The sequence below is a fragment of the Notamacropus eugenii genome, chromosome 2, assembly GCF_028372415.1.
Source record: "Notamacropus eugenii isolate mMacEug1 chromosome 2, mMacEug1.pri_v2, whole genome shotgun sequence".
Taxonomy (NCBI): Eukaryota; Metazoa; Chordata; class Mammalia; order Diprotodontia; family Macropodidae; genus Notamacropus; species Notamacropus eugenii.
In genome coordinates this window covers 96425273-96444852 of record NC_092873.1, presented here as the reverse complement: position 1 = coordinate 96444852, position 19580 = coordinate 96425273, and the positions used below count along the sequence as shown (strand labels likewise).

Sequence of the window (19580 nt, the reverse complement as noted above, 5' to 3'; positions counted from 1 at the left end):
TAGCATGAATCCTTTGAAATTATCTTGCTTTTCTGAGAACAGCTAAATCATTCACAGCTCTTCATCATACAATATTGTCTTTACTCTACATAATGTTCTCCTGGTTTTGTTCACTTCACTTTGCATCATCTCATGTAAGTCTTTTCAGGTTTTTCTGAAATCCTTCATCCTGTCATTTCTTATAACACAATAACATTCCATCACAATCATATACCACAACTTGTTCAGCCATTCCCCAGTTGATGGACATCCCCTCAGTTTCCAATTCTTTGTCACCACAAAAAGCTGCTATAAATACTTTTGTGCATGTAGGTCCTTTCTCCTCCTCAACCTTTTAAAAAAAATTTTTTGGCACACAGACCTAAAAGAGTATGCACATTTTCATAGCGCTTTAGGCATCATTCCAAATGCTTTCCAGAATAGTTGGATAAGTTCACAACTCTGCCAACAGTGCATTAGTGTCTCAGTTTTCCCACATCCCTTCCAACATTTATTATTTGCCTTTTCTGTCATATTAGCCAGCGTGATAGGTGTGAAATGGTACCTCAGAGTAATTTTAATTTGCATTTCTCTACTCAATAGTGATTTAGAGCATTTTACGTTTTTTTCGTATGACTATAGATAGCTTTGATTTCTTCTTCTGAAAACTGTCTGTTCATATCCTTTGCCCATTTATAAATTAGGAAATGACTTATATTCTTACAGATTTGACTCATTTCTGTATATATTAGAGATGTGAGGGCTGTATCAGTGATAGTTGCTGTAAACATTTTTTTTTAACTTTCTGCTTTCTTTCCAATCTTGTCTGCTTTGGTTTTGTTTGTGCAAAATGTTTTAAATTTAATATAATTAAAATAAGTCTTTTTACATCTTGTAATGCTCCCTATCTCTTGTTTGGTCATAAATTCTCCCCTTGTCCATATGTAAATTATTCCATGCTCCCCCAATTCGCCCATGATATCACCCTTTGTGTCTAAATCATGTGCCCATTTTGAGCTTATCTTTGTATACGGTTTAAGATGTTGGTTTCTAAACCTAGTTTCTCCCACACTGTTTTCTGGTTTTCTGGTCAGTTTTTTCAGATAGTGAACTATAGTTCCAAAAGCTTAGGTCTTTGAGTTTCTCAAACATTAGATTACTATGGTCATTTACTACTGTATATTGTATACCTAATCTATTCCACTGATTCACCACTCTATTTCTTCGTACCAGATTGTTTTGATGATTACTACTTTGTAATATGGTCTGATATCTGATGTGACTAGGTATTTGTATATCTTCATAGAAATATATAATTTATTGCATTACCTGGGGGGAAATAGCCCAGTCATATTAAAGATAAAACTTTTGGATTGGGGGAAAGTTAGTAAAAATATGTAGATATTGAATTTTTAGCAATTTAGTTTTATTCCTTCAGATACCTTTTGTGTTAGTTTCAAATGTTTTTTTTGCATAATAAAATTAATCTTGGTACTATGTAAGAATTTGTTAACATCAACATAAAACAGCAGGAATTTTTCTACTCTTTTTTAAACCTTCCTTTTCTCATGGTAAGAGAAATATTTATGTTTTTTCATGTTAAATCCTCAGTCTTCCATTTCTTTTTTTATAAGGCATTGCAAATTATAATACTCTCCCTCAAAAAAATACCCACTAATAGGAAAATTAACTGAAGGGTAAGAGCAGTTTCCAGACTAGTTCCTCTCCTGGCCTTTTATTACCTGCTTATTAGGGACTTCACTTGTATTCTGCAACTATAAGCAGTGTATCTTGACTCCAGCGCAGAATCATTTAAAACAAAGCTATGATCCCAGGAAGAGTTCATAAAACTCTTGTCATGAGATACTTCTGACCATATCTATAATTGGAGATTGTGTAATTGAAGATCTCCAGTGTCTGGCCTTTAGACCTGTTAGTAGTTTGCTAATGTAATACTAGGGTAATCAAATCAATTATCATATCTTCTCAGTCTTGTGTCAAGGTAGAAGATCATTTTTTTACTGCACATTTTTACAGTGGTATGATCATAGCCCATTTAGGTTTTTCATCTTGGGCAAGGTTTATCCATATTCTTCCATAGATCCTTCACAAAGATCCATCCTATGTAGCTAAAAACTTTCCATTAGGTCTTTTTTGAATTTTGTAGATACTAGTTGGAGCCCTTAAACTACCCATCTGTATTATATAAGCTTTCTTGTTCCCATGATGTGTCTCTGGGTGGTCCTTTGGGTCACCTCAATTTTAGTTCTTTGGAAATTATGGTTTTCAGATTAATCCAAAAAACATTTATTGAGTGCCTAATATGTGTCAGACCCTGTGTTAAAGACTGAGAATACAAAGACATAAGTAAAATGGTCCCTGTCCTCACAGAATTTATATTCTGCTGGGGGGAGTATTGTATACTCTGATAAACAGATACAAAAATTTGCATGACAATGTAATTGAAGATTCACAAGAAGGCATTACCATGAGAATATCTGTGTTTTCCAAAAATGAGTTTTTGTGCCAGGGAACAACTTGCAGACACCAAAAGCTTTGTGTAATTTCTCAAACTCATTACAACCTTCTTTCTTCCTATTCATTTCTCATCTCTATTCATTCCTCTGTGTTGCCTGTCACATATATATACATATATACATAGATATAGTATATATATATGTGTGTGTGTATATATATATATGTATATATATATATATATACATATATATATATACTGACTCATCAACTCAATGTGATAGCTATCTTATAGCATGTGTTATAATCAGAATAATAGTCATTTTTCATCTATTTTCTTGTTATTGTCTGGACTCTTAAATCAGTCTTTTTTTGAGTCATGGTGAAGCTCATTTGTTGAAGCAGTCAACATAGTTTCATCCAGAAACACAATCATCTAGAGGACCTGACAGTCTATGGAAAATCTCTCTTCTGCTTGGACTCTATGCAGGTCATTCTTCCTGACAGCAGTGAACAATGTCAATGACCATACCTTTCCTTGTTTCTTGCCCCACCTTTATGAGGTTAATAATCAGAGCATTGTTGAACATAGTTACATGTGTGGTTGTATTTATTAAGAAAACTTGTCTATCTCAATTTGTGCTTGAAGAGATTCCTTGTTGGAGAAAAAGCTCTGTAAAGTGTTACTTCAAAGCTTTATTGTTGTGTGGAGGTATGCAGGTTCTCAAAGACTCTGCTAGAAAATCATAAGCTTTGGCACATTTTACCATACTGGAAAAGCTTTAAATATAGTCACTTGTGACAGACTGAGTCTGCTGTCTAAGGGCCAACCTAGCCATGTTTACAGAGGTAAGGAATTCTTTGACCCTAGCAACCCATGAAACTGAAATTTTAAATGACGCTGCCTTGTGTTGCCCCAATGGAATGATAGTAAGATGTTAGACAGCCTAGAAAAAAAGCAAATGAAAATGTATTTATTAAATACTATATGAAATCAATATTTATTAAGTATCAATTACTATGTGACAATCACTGTGCTAAGTACTGAGGATACAAAAAAGAAATGGACAGTTCCAGCCTTCAGGAGACATAAAATCTAATGAGAGAGACAACATGCAAACAAATATGTACAAAACAAGCTCTGTAGAATATAGATAGGAAATAATTGACAGAGGGAAGGCACTATATTTGAGAGAGGTTAGGGAAGGCTTCCTGCAGAAGGTGGAATTTAGTTGGGACTTAAAGGAAGCCAGGGAAATTGGTAGTCTAAGTGGAGGAGGGAGAGCTTTCCAGGCATGGGGGCAGCCAGAGAACAGTGCCTGGAACCCAGAGATGGAGTGTCTTATTCATGCAGCACTGAGGAGGCCACTGTTAGTAGATCAGAATATGTCTTGGGGAGTAAGGTGTAAGAAGGCTGGAAAGATAGGAGAGTGCTAGCTTATGAAGGACGTTGAATGCTGAACAGAGCATTTTATATTTGATCCTGGAGGAAACAGGAAGCCACTGAAGTTTACTGAGCAAGGGAGATGTGTCAGATTTGTGCTTTAGGAAAATCACTGTAATGGCTGAATAAAATATGGATTGGAGTGGGGAGAGACTTGACAGGCAGACCCTCCAGGAGGCTATTGAAATAATCCTGGTATGAAATGATAAGAGCGTGCACCAGAGTGATGGCATTGTCAGGGGAGAAAAGGGAGTATATTTGAGAGATGTTGCAAAGGTGAAATTGATACTGGATGCCAATAAAAAAGTAAAACAATCTGTACTCTCAAGGAGCACATATTCTGACACATTCAATTCTCAGGAGGTTTTAGCTGCAAGTAGACGAAAAAACCCTGAGGTTCTTAGAGTACAGCAGCAAAGCAGATGGTAATGTATCCTCTTTAATGTCATTTCCATTGATCAAACTATATCCATTTCTGATGTTGAATCATCTGATGGTACCAAGGACTTTTGTGTCAAGAATTTACTTTTCTTGGTCTTGTGTATCTGTGACAGCTGAGGAAGGTGGGACTGCAGCACCTGCAGAAGCACTTTCCAGGTCGCATCTCCAGAGGTGTTGATTTCCTGGGTAATGGCTGCATCCCTTCCTGCACAGAGTCAGGATTGGTGTTCTGAAGAACATTGCTACTCTCCAGGGCTCTTGAACTCAGAGTCCTTGATTATCTTCATTCTGAGTCTGAGGAATGTCAAAGGCAAGATAGTGGTGGTATTTTGTACCTTTTTCTACTACCTACTGTCTCTCCATCAGGATGCTTGGCTGCTTCATCTAGGCCAGATTGCCTCGTGTACCCTGTTGAGGATAGTTGGTTGGCAGTTGGTGGTAGTGGTGTGCCAGGCCTTTTCTCTGTACTCTGCTCTTCTGGAGAATGGTTTCAGGGACTGGATTTGAAGAAAGGCTAGTGATCTGAGTGGTATAATTATTCCCAAAACTCTTTGGATTATCTGCCTATTTGTCATTTGGTAGGCAGTTGATATTCCTAGGTACTGTAAATGTGATATCTTCGTCAATGACCAACAAATTGACTTACCCTTGGAAGCAGACCACATGTGTACTCAGAATTATAGAATTTAGAGTTGGAAGAGACCTTAGTGGTCTTACCTGTAAAGGAATCCGCACGTCAACATACCCAGTAAGTAGACATTCAGCTTCTATACGAAGATCCTCCAGTAAGAAATAAACTACTATCTGTTGAAGGTAACCAGTTTCAATTTGGGATAACTCTAAATTATTTAGGAAACTTTACAGATAATTTCATGAGTTATAGATATCTTTCTACCTAGTTATTTACATGTTATTTCCCCCATTAGAATATGGGCTCCTTGCAGGCAAGGAGCCTTTTTTAGTTTTCTGCTTTAAAATAAAAAATTTTTTCTGTGTTTAATAAGAATGTATGTGTAGAACTCATATAAGATTGCATGCTGTCTTGTAGAGAGGGAGAAAATTTAAAACTTAAGGAAGTGATTGTTGAAAACTGAAAACAAATAATTTTTCAAAAGTATTTTCATTGCTTAGCACAGCATGGAGCACAGAGTAATTGATGATTAAAAAATGCTTGTTGACTGATAAATACAGCCAGAAGACAAAAGAAATGTGAAACTAAATGTATGGATTTGCATATAAATTCTCCTTAGTCAGAAAGGAGCGGAGGTTGAGGGGGGTGGGAAGGTGCTTGACAGTGTCATTGTGTCCAAAGCCCCACACTGGGAAACATCATTCCATAAGATACTTTAATATTATTAGATCATAAATTTTAGACCTTAAAGAATTTAGAGATCATCTAGCCCAACTCCTTCATTTTACATATAAAGAAACTGAGGCCCAGTGAGTTCTGGTGACTTGCCCAAAGTTACACGTTATAAGTCACAAAGGATGAACCCAGGCCCTCTTTCTCCAAATGTAACATTCTCTTATAACGAAATAAATAACTTTGCCCTTTTCTTGTCTAAGACCACAACCTGTCCACTTAGTCATCTTGTAGTACTTATGATGAGAATAGAAAAAAGGTCACTGTGAAATAATTTCATATGCACTGAAAATGTTCTGTTGCACAGAATGAAAATTTGGAGAAATCCTGCAAAGAACTTGACAGTATCTTCCAAATGAAATCATCCTGGACTTGGTGATATCTCTGTTCCTAGTGAAAGATGAGAAAAGTGTGATGTACAAATATGTTTAGATTTGAGAAATGAAAGAAGCCAAAAAGTGTAAATAGGACTCAGAAACCTCATGTCTTTTAATTATTAATCCTTTCTTTTTTCAGCAGAGAGAAGGCATTGAACTTCTGACAAGCATGAAATATCATAATTTATCATTAAAAATACAAATTACTTCCATAATAAAATGGCACTCAAATCTTTTGTTATCATAGAGTTGAGGCATGTAGTGATTTGAATTCGCTATCTTATGCTCTTCATATCATATCCTCAACTATTTGCTCTGCAAAACAAGAATCTTTATGATTTCAGTTGCTTTCAATTTGATAGTAAATATATACTTGAACATGGTGAAACACTTTGTGTAGCTGATGTTCATTTAGCATTTAGGCCATCATTTAAGGCAATAAGTATTGGGGCTAACTTTGGAACAGTATTTTGAATCCTTCAATTCCTTTTACAAAAAAGCCCAAATACTTCCGAGGCACTTTGTAGCTCTTACTAAAGAAGAAGTCATCACTGGAAAAGATTTCCTCAGAAAAACACAAATATTTTCTATTTCATCATGCTATTCCCATAGCTTACAACTCTTTTGTCATTATTTCAATAAATAATTTTCTACTTACTGCCCTAACAGGCCACTAATCATTCCCACTTCCATATTTTTGGTCTAATAATAACATCCCTAATAACAAACCCTGGACACTAGAAAAAGACCTGAATTGAGGAGCACAGTATATGACTCCTGGGAACAAGACTTTGTTTGCCATTGAGTTATTAATGTACATTCTTAACTATTTGTAGGCAGTGGGCAGTTAACAAATATTGGCAATTACAGATCTATATCCTAGGTATACAGCATTCCATCCATTTTCTGAGAATATTCTGTATATGATGTATCTGATATATCTTAAGTACCTCATTTTGATGATAGCAAAGACCAGTTTCCATTCTGGCTTCTCTGGGCTCATTATCTGGATACAATCACTTGATAAAATCTTATCCTGGTGGCCAATCTTAAACTATCTCTGGTATTTCCAAAATGTCTTACTGTCACTTAGATTATAACATTTTGGCATTTGACTTTGATTGTTCTTATTTGAACTCATTTAAAATATATCCCGGAGGGCGGAGCCAAGATGGTGGAGTAGAAGACGCACATACACATAGCTCCGAACCCACGACCCATAGAACGGCTACAGGGGAGTAACTCACGGCAAATTCTGCACCCAGAGGCCACGGAATATTGGAGCGAGGGAGATTTCTGTTCCCAAGGGACCTGAAAACCTCTTACGGGGGGTCCTTCGCGCTGCGGACTGGGCGCTGCGGACTGGGCGCCGGGACTGGGAGCTGAGTGCAGCCCTGCCGCGGCCGCGGCACCAAGAGGAAAAGATCCGAGCGAGCTTCAGGGACGGGATCTCCAGCAGCCACGGGGGTTCCTCCACCCACAGAGGGACCTGCAAACCTCTCGCAAAAGGTCCGTCGCGCTGCAGACGCGGAGCCCAGCCCAGCCCAGACCTGCTGCGGCCATGGCACCAAGAGAAACAGACCCGAGCAGGCTTCAGGGACGGGATCTCCAGCGGCCACACAAGTCCCTCCACCCACAGGTGACGGGGGTCGGTGAGAGAGTCTCTTTGGCGGGTCGAGAGGGGAGTGGGGTGCCCCCATGATTCGGGCCCCCCCGGGAGGTAGAAGCTGAGAGGTGGCTGCAGACCGGGGCTCCCCAAGGGGGCAGGAGCCTGGATCCATTGTGGAAGGTCTGTGCATAAACCCCCTGAGAGAACTGAGCCTGAGAGGCGGCCCTGCCCCGACCTGACCACCTGAACTTAATCTCACACTGAATAGCAGCCCTGCCCCTGCCAAAAGCCCTAAGGCTGGAAGCAGCATTTGAATCTCAGACTCCAAACGCTGGCTGGGAGGATCAGGAGGGGAGGCGGGTGTGAGGAGAATATTCAGAGGTCAAGTCACTGGCTGGGAAAATGCCCAGAAAAGGGAAAAGAAATAAGACTATAGAAGGTTACTTTCTTGGTGAACAGGCATTTCCTCCCTTCCTTTCTGATGAGGAAGAACAATGCTTACCATCAGGCAAAGACACAGAAATCAAGGATTCTGTGTCCCAGCCCACCCAATGGGCTCAGGCCATGGAAGAGCTCAAAAAGAATTTTGAAAATCAAGTTAGAGAGGTAGAGGAAAAGCTGGGAAGAGAAATGAGAGACATGAAGTCAAAGCATGAACAGCAGATCAGCTCCCTGCTAAAGGAGACCCAAAAAAATGTTGAAGAAATTAACACCTTGAAAACTAGCCTAACTCAATTGTCAAAAGAGGTTCAAAAAGCCAATGAGGAGAAGAATGCTTTCAAAAGCAGAATTAGCCAAATGGAAAAGGAGATTCAAAAGCTCACTGAAGAAAACAGTTCTTTCAAAATTAGAATAGCACAGATGGAGGCTAATGACTTTATGCAAAACCAAGAAATCACAGAACAAAGAGAGAAGAATGGAAAAATAGAAGATAATGTGAAATATCTCATTGGAAAAACAACAGACCTGGAAAATAGATCCAGGAGAGACAATTTAAAAATTATGGGCCTACCTGAAAGCCATGATCAAAAGAAGAGCCTAGACATCATCTTTCATGAAATTATCAAGGAAAACTGCCCTGAGATTCTAGAACCAGAGGGCAAAATAAATATTCAGGGAATCCACAGAATACTGCCTGAAAGAGATCCAAAAAGAGAAACTCCTAGGAACATTGTGGCCAAATTCCAGAGTTCCCAGGTCAAGGAGAAAATATTGCAAGCAGCTAGAAAGAAACAATTCAAGTATTGTGGAAATACAATCAGGATAACACAAGATCTAGCAGCCTCTACATTAAGAGATCGAAGGGCATGGAATAGGATATTCCAGAAGTCAAAGGAACTAGGACTAAAACCAAGAATCACCTACCCAGCAAAACTGAGTATAATACTTGAGGGGAAAAATTGGTCTTTCAATGAAATAGAGGATTTTCAAGTATTCTTGATGAAAAGACCAGAGCTGAAAAGAAAATTTGACTTTCAAACACAAGAATGAAGAGAACCATGAAAAGGTGAACAGCAAAGAGAAGTCATAAGGGACTTAATTAAAGTTGAACTGTTTACATTCCTACATGGAAAGACAGTATTTGTAACTCTTGAAACATTTCAGTATCTGGGTACTGGGTGGGATTACACACACACACATGCACACACGCACACATACATAGAGACAGAGTGCACAGAGTGAATTGAAGAGGATGGGATCATATCTTAAAAAAAAAAATGAAATCAAGCAGTGAGAGAGAAATATGTTGGGAGGAGAAAGGGAGAAATGGAATGGGGCAAATTATCTCTCATAAAAGAGGCAAGCAAAAGACTCATTAGTGGAGGGATAAAGAGGGGAGGTGAGAGAAAAACATGAAGTCTACTCTCATCACATTCCACTAAAGGAAAGAATAAAATGCACACTCATTTTGGTAGGAAAACCTATCTCACAATACAGGAAAGTGGGGGACAAGGGGACAAGCAGGGTGGGGGGGATGACAGAAGGGAGGGCATGGGGAGGAGAGTGCAATTCGAGGTCAACACTCATGGGGAGGGATAGGATCAAAAGAGAATAGAAGTAATGGGGGACAGGATAGGATGGAGGGAAATATAGTTAGTCCTATACAACACAACTATTATGGAAGTCATTTGCATAGCTACACAGATTTGGCCTATATTGAATTGCTTGCCTTCCAAAGGGAAGGGGTGGAGAGGGAGGGAGGTAAAGAAGTTGGAACTCAAAGTGTTAGGATCAACTGTCGAGTAATGTTCTTGCCACTAGGAAATAAGAAATACAGGTAAAGGGGTAAAGAAAACTATCTGGCCCTACAGGACAAAAGAGAAGACGGAGACAAGGGCAGAGAGGGATGATAGAAGAGAGAGCAGATTGGTCATAGGGGCAATTAGAATGCTTGGTGTTTGGGGGGGGAGGGGATAAAAGGGGAGAAAATTTGTAACCCAAAATTTTGTGAAAATGAATGTTAAAAGTTAAATAAATAAATTTAATTAATAAAAAAAAAATCTGGTGATGTTCCAGAGTGTTTACCAACTATGTATCTGTTATTATGTTTATCATAATCAGCTTCAGTGTTGTAAAGTAAGTCATTTTGGCAAGCATTTTCCTTTTTAATTGATATTTTACTTTCCCAGGTTAACTAGTTATTGTCAAGGGAAAAATTGACCCATCTTTTCATGGTAGAAAGTCTGGTTCAGTCTTGTATGAAAAAAGACAGAGTGATCACTGAAAAGAGGGATGTCAGCACAGTAGTTTAATGAGAAACTTCTAGGTCCTATAAGGTCATGTAGACCTTAGACATAGTGGTCTTTCTCCTGTGGTAGAGACCTAAGAACCAGGACATTCCATGTGTGGCGCCAACCCCCAAATAACTTTATACAAAGAGTCTTTTCTTGGTTTATCCAGCATTGCTGGGAAAGTGTTCTGATCTAATTCCACCAAACCCCTCCCCTGACTATGTATGGGTTGCTGAGAGTGGCACTTCCATACTTTGTCACTGCTACATGAAGTTGAAAATTTGATGATGGTCGAGTTGCTATGGGTTGAATCTAATTTACAAAATTAGATTCTAAACAATGTGCCAAGTTTAACACCCCTTCCCTTCCAGAAAGCTGCCAACACGGTTTTCACTGCCAATAATGGTTGAAATCCCACACTGCTTAGACCTTTCAAAACTCAGCAAAAGAAAACCCCCAGACTCGGTTAACTCAGCATAGCTGCTTTGCATCCTCCTTGAAGGCAACAGTACCAATTAAAGCTGACCTCCTCTTTAGCCAAAGGGGTTTGCTCAGTCAGATCCAGCCTGCCTTTGACTCTCTATGGAAAGAGTGGTGTCTCCCTGCTGTGTGCATTAGCCCTCAAAGCTGCGTATCTAAGAAATAGCATTTATATTGGTTTTGATGATGAGTGATCAACTCATGTTGAGGAACAGATGGCTAAATGAGGTGCATAGGGAATGCCCCAAGATTCAGGCTAGAAGTGGGATGTGGGGTAGAGGAAAGAAAGAATGAAATAGCTCATAGTATAAAATCCAGAATAAGTCTACTTAGAGCTTTAAAAAAAAAAGAAATAACATTTATATTATAAAGTTTTTTGTTTGTTTGTTTGGTTTTTTTTTGAAAAACCGTTTGTACGTGTTTCATTTGTTGTATAACAGTTAAAGTCTTAGTGATTATGTTATTTCCCAGATAAACACACAAAATTCAAGTTATAACTGATCACTGGTCTAGTCCGCCCACAGACCTTAACAAGCAAACATTGGCAGGCAAGTATGTTGCACATTGTTGGAAAGTCCAGCATGCATCAGTAGGAATGTGTGCATGTAATTACTTGTTTACAATATAATACTATATGGTTACATGATGCAATATTTTATCATCAAAATGTCAGTGCAGGAAAAAACCCAAAAGCTTACAATAAATTATTACATTTATGATGCATCATTTAAAATATTTGTGTTTTTGAAATGATGCAAATTAAAAACAAAACACCCGTTAAACAGTTAAAGAAAGTGGATTTCCAAGGAGACAGTAATTTTTTTTTGAAGAGTGGGGTAGGCCAAATAAGTTTGGGAAACTCTGCTCTAAATCTAATTTTTGCCAGTACTTTTTGTCACATACTTATTTCTTACCCCAGTAACTGAGGTCTTCAGGTGTATCAAACAACGAGGCTACTAGATTCATTTAGTGCAGGATATTACATACTTAATCCGTTGCATGATCAACTTTTCTGTTGTTTAACAGATACCATATAGTTCTGTTGTTTATTGATTCGTGGAATGTTTTCAGATACTGTTGCTAGGTTCTGTTCCTTACAACGTTTTTTTCATGACTTCCCTTGAGTTTTTTGACCTTTTGTTCCTCCAGATGATATTTTTTTTTGCTACATAAACTAATCCTTTGGTATTTTAGTCATTATGACACCGAATAAGTAAACTACTTCAATTAAATTTAAATTAATCGTGGTTGTTTATATTATATTAGCTTGACCTGCACATGAACTATTACTACTTCTCCTCATTTTATGTCTGTCTTTATTTCTGTAAAGAATATAGTTATTTTCATGTAATTCCTTTGTATTTATTAATAGGTAGACCTTCAAATGTTTATATAGATGAGAAAGCAAATATATGGGTTCATGGCTGTTGATGCCTTCTTCTTGGCCACTTTTTTAAAAATAGAAGCAACCATCTGTTATTTTTTCCTTCCATCATTCATGCTTTTCCCTTCTTTTATATCTTGCAAATTGATCCCTGTCTGTCTTTATTTTTTTTTCTTTATTTTTTTTTTATATATATTATAAAGTTTACTTGGAATAACGAAAGTGAGAAATCACTGAATTAGTGAACATTATTAACTTGGAAATAAAATTTTATCAGCTAAAGGGAGTGTTGTTTTATACAGCAGAGGATTTTACAAAAAATGTTATCCATTCTTCCATCTCTTCATTGAAATCTGTTCCTTTAATGTGCACCTTCCTTCATTGTGGCTACTAGATAATTTGAGAGAGAATTGTCAGTTAATCAAGTTATTTTCCCTCAATTTTAACAAATTCTGGTGGGTCTTGTGTGTTGTACTCCATGTGGGATTGGGTAGCACTCATAAGAGTGAATTTGACTGTTCATTAATCTGTGAACTATCTTGTCCCCTTGGAAAGTGAAGGGAGCAAGCTGATGCAAGGTTAATACTTGTTTGTTGAAGGTGAAGCCTCCAGGGTAATGCGAAGGGTGAAGAGGCCACTATATTCAAGAGCTATTCAGTGAGACTGTGCAGATGCCAGTTCTGTGCAGCACAGAGTCCAAAGAAAAGAATGGAGGTTACAAAGCCTAGGCTAGCCTTGATAACCATTTCTTGTAGTCAGGAAAGGGTTTCAGCAGGAATGAAGTTGGTGTCTGATGTGAGTATAAGGAGTTAATTTACCAATAAAGATTTAAAAACAAAATTAGAAGACAAGAAAATATGTGGTTAGTTTGAGGCTTTTAGGTTTAATTTTGCATTTCTTTTCAATAAGAAGATATTGATTTATTGTTTGTCTTCAGTTAGTAGAATACTTCATGATGTTTGAAAATACATGACGTGGTTGATTGGGGAGGGGGGGAAGAGTGTATGTTTACGTCTTATGTTGGAGAATTGGAGGCATTCTTGCCACAAGTGGAGTTAGGAAATTATTTGTAATTTTTTACTGCAAATGTCTTCTAGGTATGTAATTTTATTTGACATTCCAAGATTGAATTAAACAGGAACTTTTGATTTTCTAGGTATATCTAAGTCTAAGTTCTCCATGATTGTCAGGAAAGAGGCATTTCTTTAATTTGCTATAATTCTTTTTGGTTCACTTGGATCCAAGCCCTTTGAAAGCAAATATGAGGTCTGAAATCAAGTACATGGTCTCTTTTACTCTTTTTCTCCTTGTATATAGTTGTTTGCTGTGGCATATTTACCAAGTATATCTTATTCAGTCATCTTTAATGGCTGGTGATAATTCAGTGTTATAAATACATTTCTTTTTTTTGCTTTTTCTTCAGGTATGTTCGAATAGTTGGGACACACAACACAGTGAACAAAGTTTTCCACCTTGTGGCTTTTGAATGTATGTTTACAAACAAAACCTTTACTCTTGAGAAGGGTCTGATAGGTAAGTAGTGCATCTACATTTTTCTTATCTGTTTAAATTTTTTTCCAAATATATGAAATTATTGCTTCAACTCTTACCAACCCACCTTTCTTTAATAGCTTTGAAATAGTACCCAAACACTCAAAAAGGAAATTTCTCTAATTAATTCTCTTGTTATGTGACTGAATGACTTGGAAGTTTAGTTGTATAAGCAATCATAATAATAATTATTAAAATTATACCTGATAAACTTTTACAACAAAGAAATTCCTTTATTATACTAGCAAATGAGGATTTAATTTGCTAATTTATCGTTTATCTGTGTTTGCTGTAAGTAGGCTTACCTTTGATACATTAATGAAGCCCTTTATGATAGATTTTTCTCCCTTTTCCCTTAGTAAAACTAAGAAGAATTTTTTTTGGTAGAATTAATCAAATTATTTATCTCTTCTCAAGCTTCTCAGGTCTTGATGCACTTTGGCTGGAAAGATAGATAGATAGATAGATAGATAGATAGATAGATAGATAGATAGATAGATAGATAGATAGATAAAATTTAAAAATTGAATGGGCTGCTGCCTGCCTCATTCCTTGACACATTGCACCTTTTTCCAGGGTAGCCTAAGTTTTGGGAGTGTTTTGTCATTCCATCCAAACTGCTTCCTTTCTAACTCTCCCTACTATGCATTCATCATCTTACCATCAGATTACCATTAAGACTGCCGCTTTTAGGTTGGCTCCTTTGAAAATAACCCATCTCTTTCCACTATTTTCTATAGCATCTGCAGTGTGTTAGAGTTAGGTGCTTCAGATATTCCAAGCCAAGAGCAGCATTATTTGCCTTTGCTTCTCAAATGTTTGTCAGTGCCTAGATTAGAGCCATTGATTCTTGTTACAAGCTAATATTTTAAAAGCTGGAAATGGAAATGTGAGTGTGACTTGCAACTATTTGCTATTTTTTGTTGTAGTTATGTACTAAGTTCCCTAACAGTAACTGCTCACTTGAATATGTTCCTAAGAATGAATAAAATGGAGGGCAAGAAGTGTGACACCTCAACTAGACCCTTGTAAAAAAGGTGCAGTTTTTTCAGCAGTGTAAAATAAATAGAACCTTAGAACATTGGTTGTTGTTATTTTTTTTTTAACATTTATAACATTTGTTTTTGTGGAATGTAGGTGCTTTGGGTTTTAATAATACCTAATAATGGGGTTGCTACTTCTCCTTACATTGAAAAGCAAAGTTGTTGTCTGTTGGTTTTTGTTTTTAATTTTATAGAATGCTTAGATTTGAGCAGGAAGGAGTTTGGTTTAAGGGAAATCGTTTGCTGTCTTCTAGCCCAGGTCTTTCCCCTACTTGAACCCTTACAGTATGATTTTGTGGTTAGAGGACTATATAACTAAGTGCCTACTATGTGCCAAATGCTTTGTTAGCTGCTGGGGAAGGTACAAATAAAATTAAGATGTGAACTTTGCCCTCTTAAAGCTTTCAAGGTGTGAGAGAGACACAAAACCTAAATTTAGATTGAACACAAGTGAGAGGTAGTAGCATAGTGTATTGAATGTAAATCTAGCCTCAAAGTCAGGAAGCCTTAGGTTCAAGTCCTGGCTTTCAGTACCCCAGACAACTCTAAGACTTAAATTGTAGCACAGTTGCTGATTTGTATTCATAGAGACAGTTTCTCCTCAATAATAATTCCCTAAATGAACAAGTTGAAAGTCTAGACCAAAAAAGATTCAGTGATCATAGATTATACTAAGAATTTAAGATAGGTTACACAATCCTATGCAAAACTGATAGAGGCTGGTATAGAGAAAAGGCCAGCAATGTGAAATAAGCCAAAAAGGTGGGAAGGGGTCAGGTAACCTGGAAGAGTTTGGAATTCTTCCTTAGGCAGTGGATAACCATTGAAAGGCTTTAAGCAGGTTGACATCTGAGCCAGAGGAAGTTTCTTCTGGCAGCTAGCTAGCTGAATGAAAGATGTCTTAGGGATGGCTAGGGAATAGTGGTGGGGAGACAGTTAGCAAGCTGTGAAAGTGGTTCAGTCTAGTGGTAATGAGGACATGTACTATGGTAGTAGTGGGAATAGAAAGAAGGGAAGGCTGTGAGAGAAATTGAAAAGGAAAAAATAAGCAGGATCTAGTCATTGATTTCTTTTAAGAAGAAGGAGGAGGAACTAAAGGTAACATTGAGATTTCACACATAGGCAACGGGATGAATGGTAGTAAGTAGTGCTCTTGGAAAAAATAAGGAAGTCCACGGAATTAGTTTTAGAGAGATGGTCATTAGAAGGAGGTCAGGTCATCGGGAATCAGGCTTCTTTCCATATTTAAAAAATATAAAGAAATAATATTTGCCTACTTTTCTTCTGTATATAGTATTCTCAGGCATAATAGACAAAGAGGTACCATTTACTCACTGACTTGAAGTTATTCCATAAATGCCTTGGGATGTTGGTGCAGATATTTGTGGAAATTGTGATTATCAAAAAGTGGAGTAAACAGAGAACTTCTCTAGGAGATGGTTACTATAATAAAAGGAAGAAAATTGTAACCAGTTACAGGGAAGAACACTTCTCAGTGGCTTGCATATTTTGACCAAACTGAACTAGTCAACATTATTGAATGACTAATAGGCTTTGGCCTATAGGAGGTTGGGAAAAAAAGGTCTCAACAATCCAAGAAGTTCTTTGGGCAGCTTGTGAAACACTGTTTCTCAGACCTTTGTGTGCATGTGTGTGTGAAGCTGAAAGGATTGTTCGAAGTTAGCTCTGTAATCATCTGCTTGTCATCATCCCTCACCCAAATGGGAACAGTGGTGCAGGTAAACAGAAATGTATATGCACCCACTGGCGGATGACCTGCACTGAAATCACATCTGTCCCTTGCTCTTTAATATTTTCTCAAATAAAAGCTGCCTCTGTACTGGGCAGATGGGGAAAGGTGCTGTGGCAGCATCATGCTGAGAGTAGAGATTTCATTGTCCTCCAACTGACATTGCTCCTCTTCTGTGATATGTTTGCTTGGTTTGAGGTGTTCTATGAATGAACTTTGGTATATACATATATTAATAGATATTCTGTCTTCCCTTCTTTTAGTCATCAAGGAACCTTCCATATACAGTAGCTGTTCATGAATGCTATTTATCATCTGTTCCCCACATGAGACTTGTCCAGAGGAGCTGGGGTATAATAAATGTTATTTTTGTGTTAGTATTAACCTATAGTTGAGACCCTTTCTGAGGATTTTATCCTGCCAGAGGAGCTTGGGAGGAATATTGAAATGATGCTCAAGGTCTGTAATGTTTATGATAAGCCTCCTAATCCTAAAGGAAGATAAATAAGGCCAAAAATCTTGAGTTTGATAGGAAATTTAAGGTCATGTGGCTACTGTAATCTGCTTGTCAGCCTCTCAGAAGATGTAGTAACCTTTTTTGTTCTACCCTCTACTTTATCTCTTTCTAGCTAATATCATTTTTAAATTAATTTTTTTGTCAATCAGCAAAAATCTGTTTTCTCTCCCACCCCACCTCACTGCTTGCCATTGAGAAAGAAAGAAAAACAAAACCCCTGTTACAAATATGTAGAGTCAAAACAAATTTCCACATTGGCCATGTCCAAAAAATTTTTTTTGTCTCCTTTTGCAGTCTGAATCCTTCACTTCTATCAGGAGGTTGTTTAGAAAATTTCATCATTGATCTTCTGGAATCATGGGGTCAGATTCAGGGACATTGAGATAGATAGAATATGGTGAGATTTGAAGTAAGGAGAAACCTGTTGTTCTCCTGGTTCTATTCACTCACTCTAGATCAGTTCATACAAGCCTTCCAGGTTTTTCTGAAACTATCCTCATCATTTCTTACAGCACAATAGCATTCCATCATATTTATATACTTTAACTTGTTATTTTCCAATTGATGAGTACCCTTTCAGTTTCCAATCTTTGACACCTCAAAAGGAGCTATAAAATTTTTGCACATTCTTTTTTAGAGTTTATTTTGATAGACACACCTCTCCTAATCTCCCTCCCTCTAATTTGTCAGCCACTCCCCCCATTCCTTCTTCCTTATTTGAATAAACCTTTTTTTGCATACCCTGATACTGTGAGATAGTTTTCTAGGGAAAACTATCTTCCTTTCCCTTTTTCCTTTAGTAGAGTTCTTTTCTTTTTCTGGTCTTCTTTTAAGATCATCAGAATATAAGACAACCCATTCTTGACCTAATTAAATTTTTTCTGTGATTCCTGATGATAATAGGGTAGTGCAGTGAATAGACTGGTCCAGATAAACTCTAGACTTTGAGTTAGGAAGACCTGAGTTCAAATCCAGCCTTAGATACTTACTAGCTATGTGGCCCTGGGCAAGTAACTTAATGTCTGTAAAATGGGGATGATAATAATATCTACTTTGCAGGATTGTTAAGATAAAATGTCCTGATAAATTGTAAAAAGCACTTAGAGCAGTGCCTGGCATAGTAGGAACTTAATAAATGCTTATTCCCTTCTACCTCTCCATATTAGAATATAAGTAGTTTATCTTTGTTTAGTCCCTTATAATTGTTCATTCATGTTTTACCTTCTAGTGTTTCTTTTAATTCCTTTTTATGAACTTCAGAGTTCCTATGTAGCTCTGATCCTTTCATCATGTCTGCTTCTAAGTCCATTTTTTCTTCTGTAAGATTATACTCAGTTTTTCTAAATAAGATATTCTTGATTGTTAAGTCTAAAGCAGGTGTGGAGAACCTATGGCCTCAAGGTCACATGTGACCTTTTAAGTCCTTTGGTGAGGTCTTTTGACTCAGTCCAAGTTTTACAGAACAAATCCTTTTATTAAGGGGATTTGTTCTGTGAAGTTTGGATTCAGTCAAAGGGCCACCCTTGGGGATCTAGATGGCCACATATGGCCTTGAGACCAAATGTTCTCCACCCCTGCATTCTCTTCCAGGCTCTCTGCTCCTTTGCATTGATGGCTGCTAAGTCCTATGGTACTTGTGGTTTTTTTCTTTCCGACTGCTTACAATATTCTTCCTTTGACTTGGAAGTTCTGGATTTTGTCTATAATGTTCCTAGGAATTTACGTTATGGGATATATGGGCTAGTCCTGGTGCTGCTTTCTTGGGGATATTGAATTATTCCAAGATCTCAGGTAAAACTCAGGCAGGAACTTACAGACTGTCAATAATCCCAAAGTTGTCTGATCCAAGGCAAGTCTTACTGGTACCCCTCTGATCTGAGCTCTGCAAGTTCTTGACTTGGATGTAGATCTGGCCTTGTTAACTTTGAGTTTCTATTAAGCTCTTATTGCTAGCTGTATAGCTCTGCTAGTTTAGAGTGACAGAACTGTAAGCTTCACTTTAGTCTGTGATTCCTACCCTGATTATTCTTCTGCAGGGTGCAGATTGGTCCAGAAATTGGAAGTGAGGTCCCATTCTTCTTCTAAGGTCTGAGCCATATAGCTGCTGTTTGCTTCTGAACTTATTCCTCACACGGTACATGACCTTCAGCCTACGGCCATTCCTTATCTTGAAATACCACCCCTGTACATAGGTCCCCTCCTTAATCTACCCTGAATCTGACCTGAAACTAGGTAGTGAAAGGCAAAGCTATTCTCATCCCTGCACAAGATTGTGGTGCCCTGGTATAGACCTGGAAACTCTTCTCAGTACAGCCTCTGTACTCTTTTTAAGTCCTAGACTGGAATGATCCTCCTTTGGCCTCCCTCCTATCCAGACTGTGGGCTTTGTCTGTGGACCACCATCTGTCTGTCTGTGCTAGCCCAGGTTGGACAGA

The 19580-nt window shown here is 37.7% G+C and overlaps 1 protein-coding gene across 5 annotated transcripts in view; it reads left to right on the top strand.

The window, feature by feature from the left end:
• The window catches only part of BTBD9 (BTB domain containing 9), a 504605-nt gene that overhangs the window by 289702 nt on the left and 195323 nt on the right, over positions 1-19580 (top strand). For all 5 annotated transcript variants that reach the window (XM_072641985.1, XM_072641984.1, XM_072641986.1 and 2 more), the window contains one exon: positions 13708-13817. In XM_072641985.1, coding sequence (XP_072498086.1) covers positions 13708-13817 — 110 coding nt within the window. The remainder of the gene's footprint in view (positions 1-13707; positions 13818-19580) is intronic.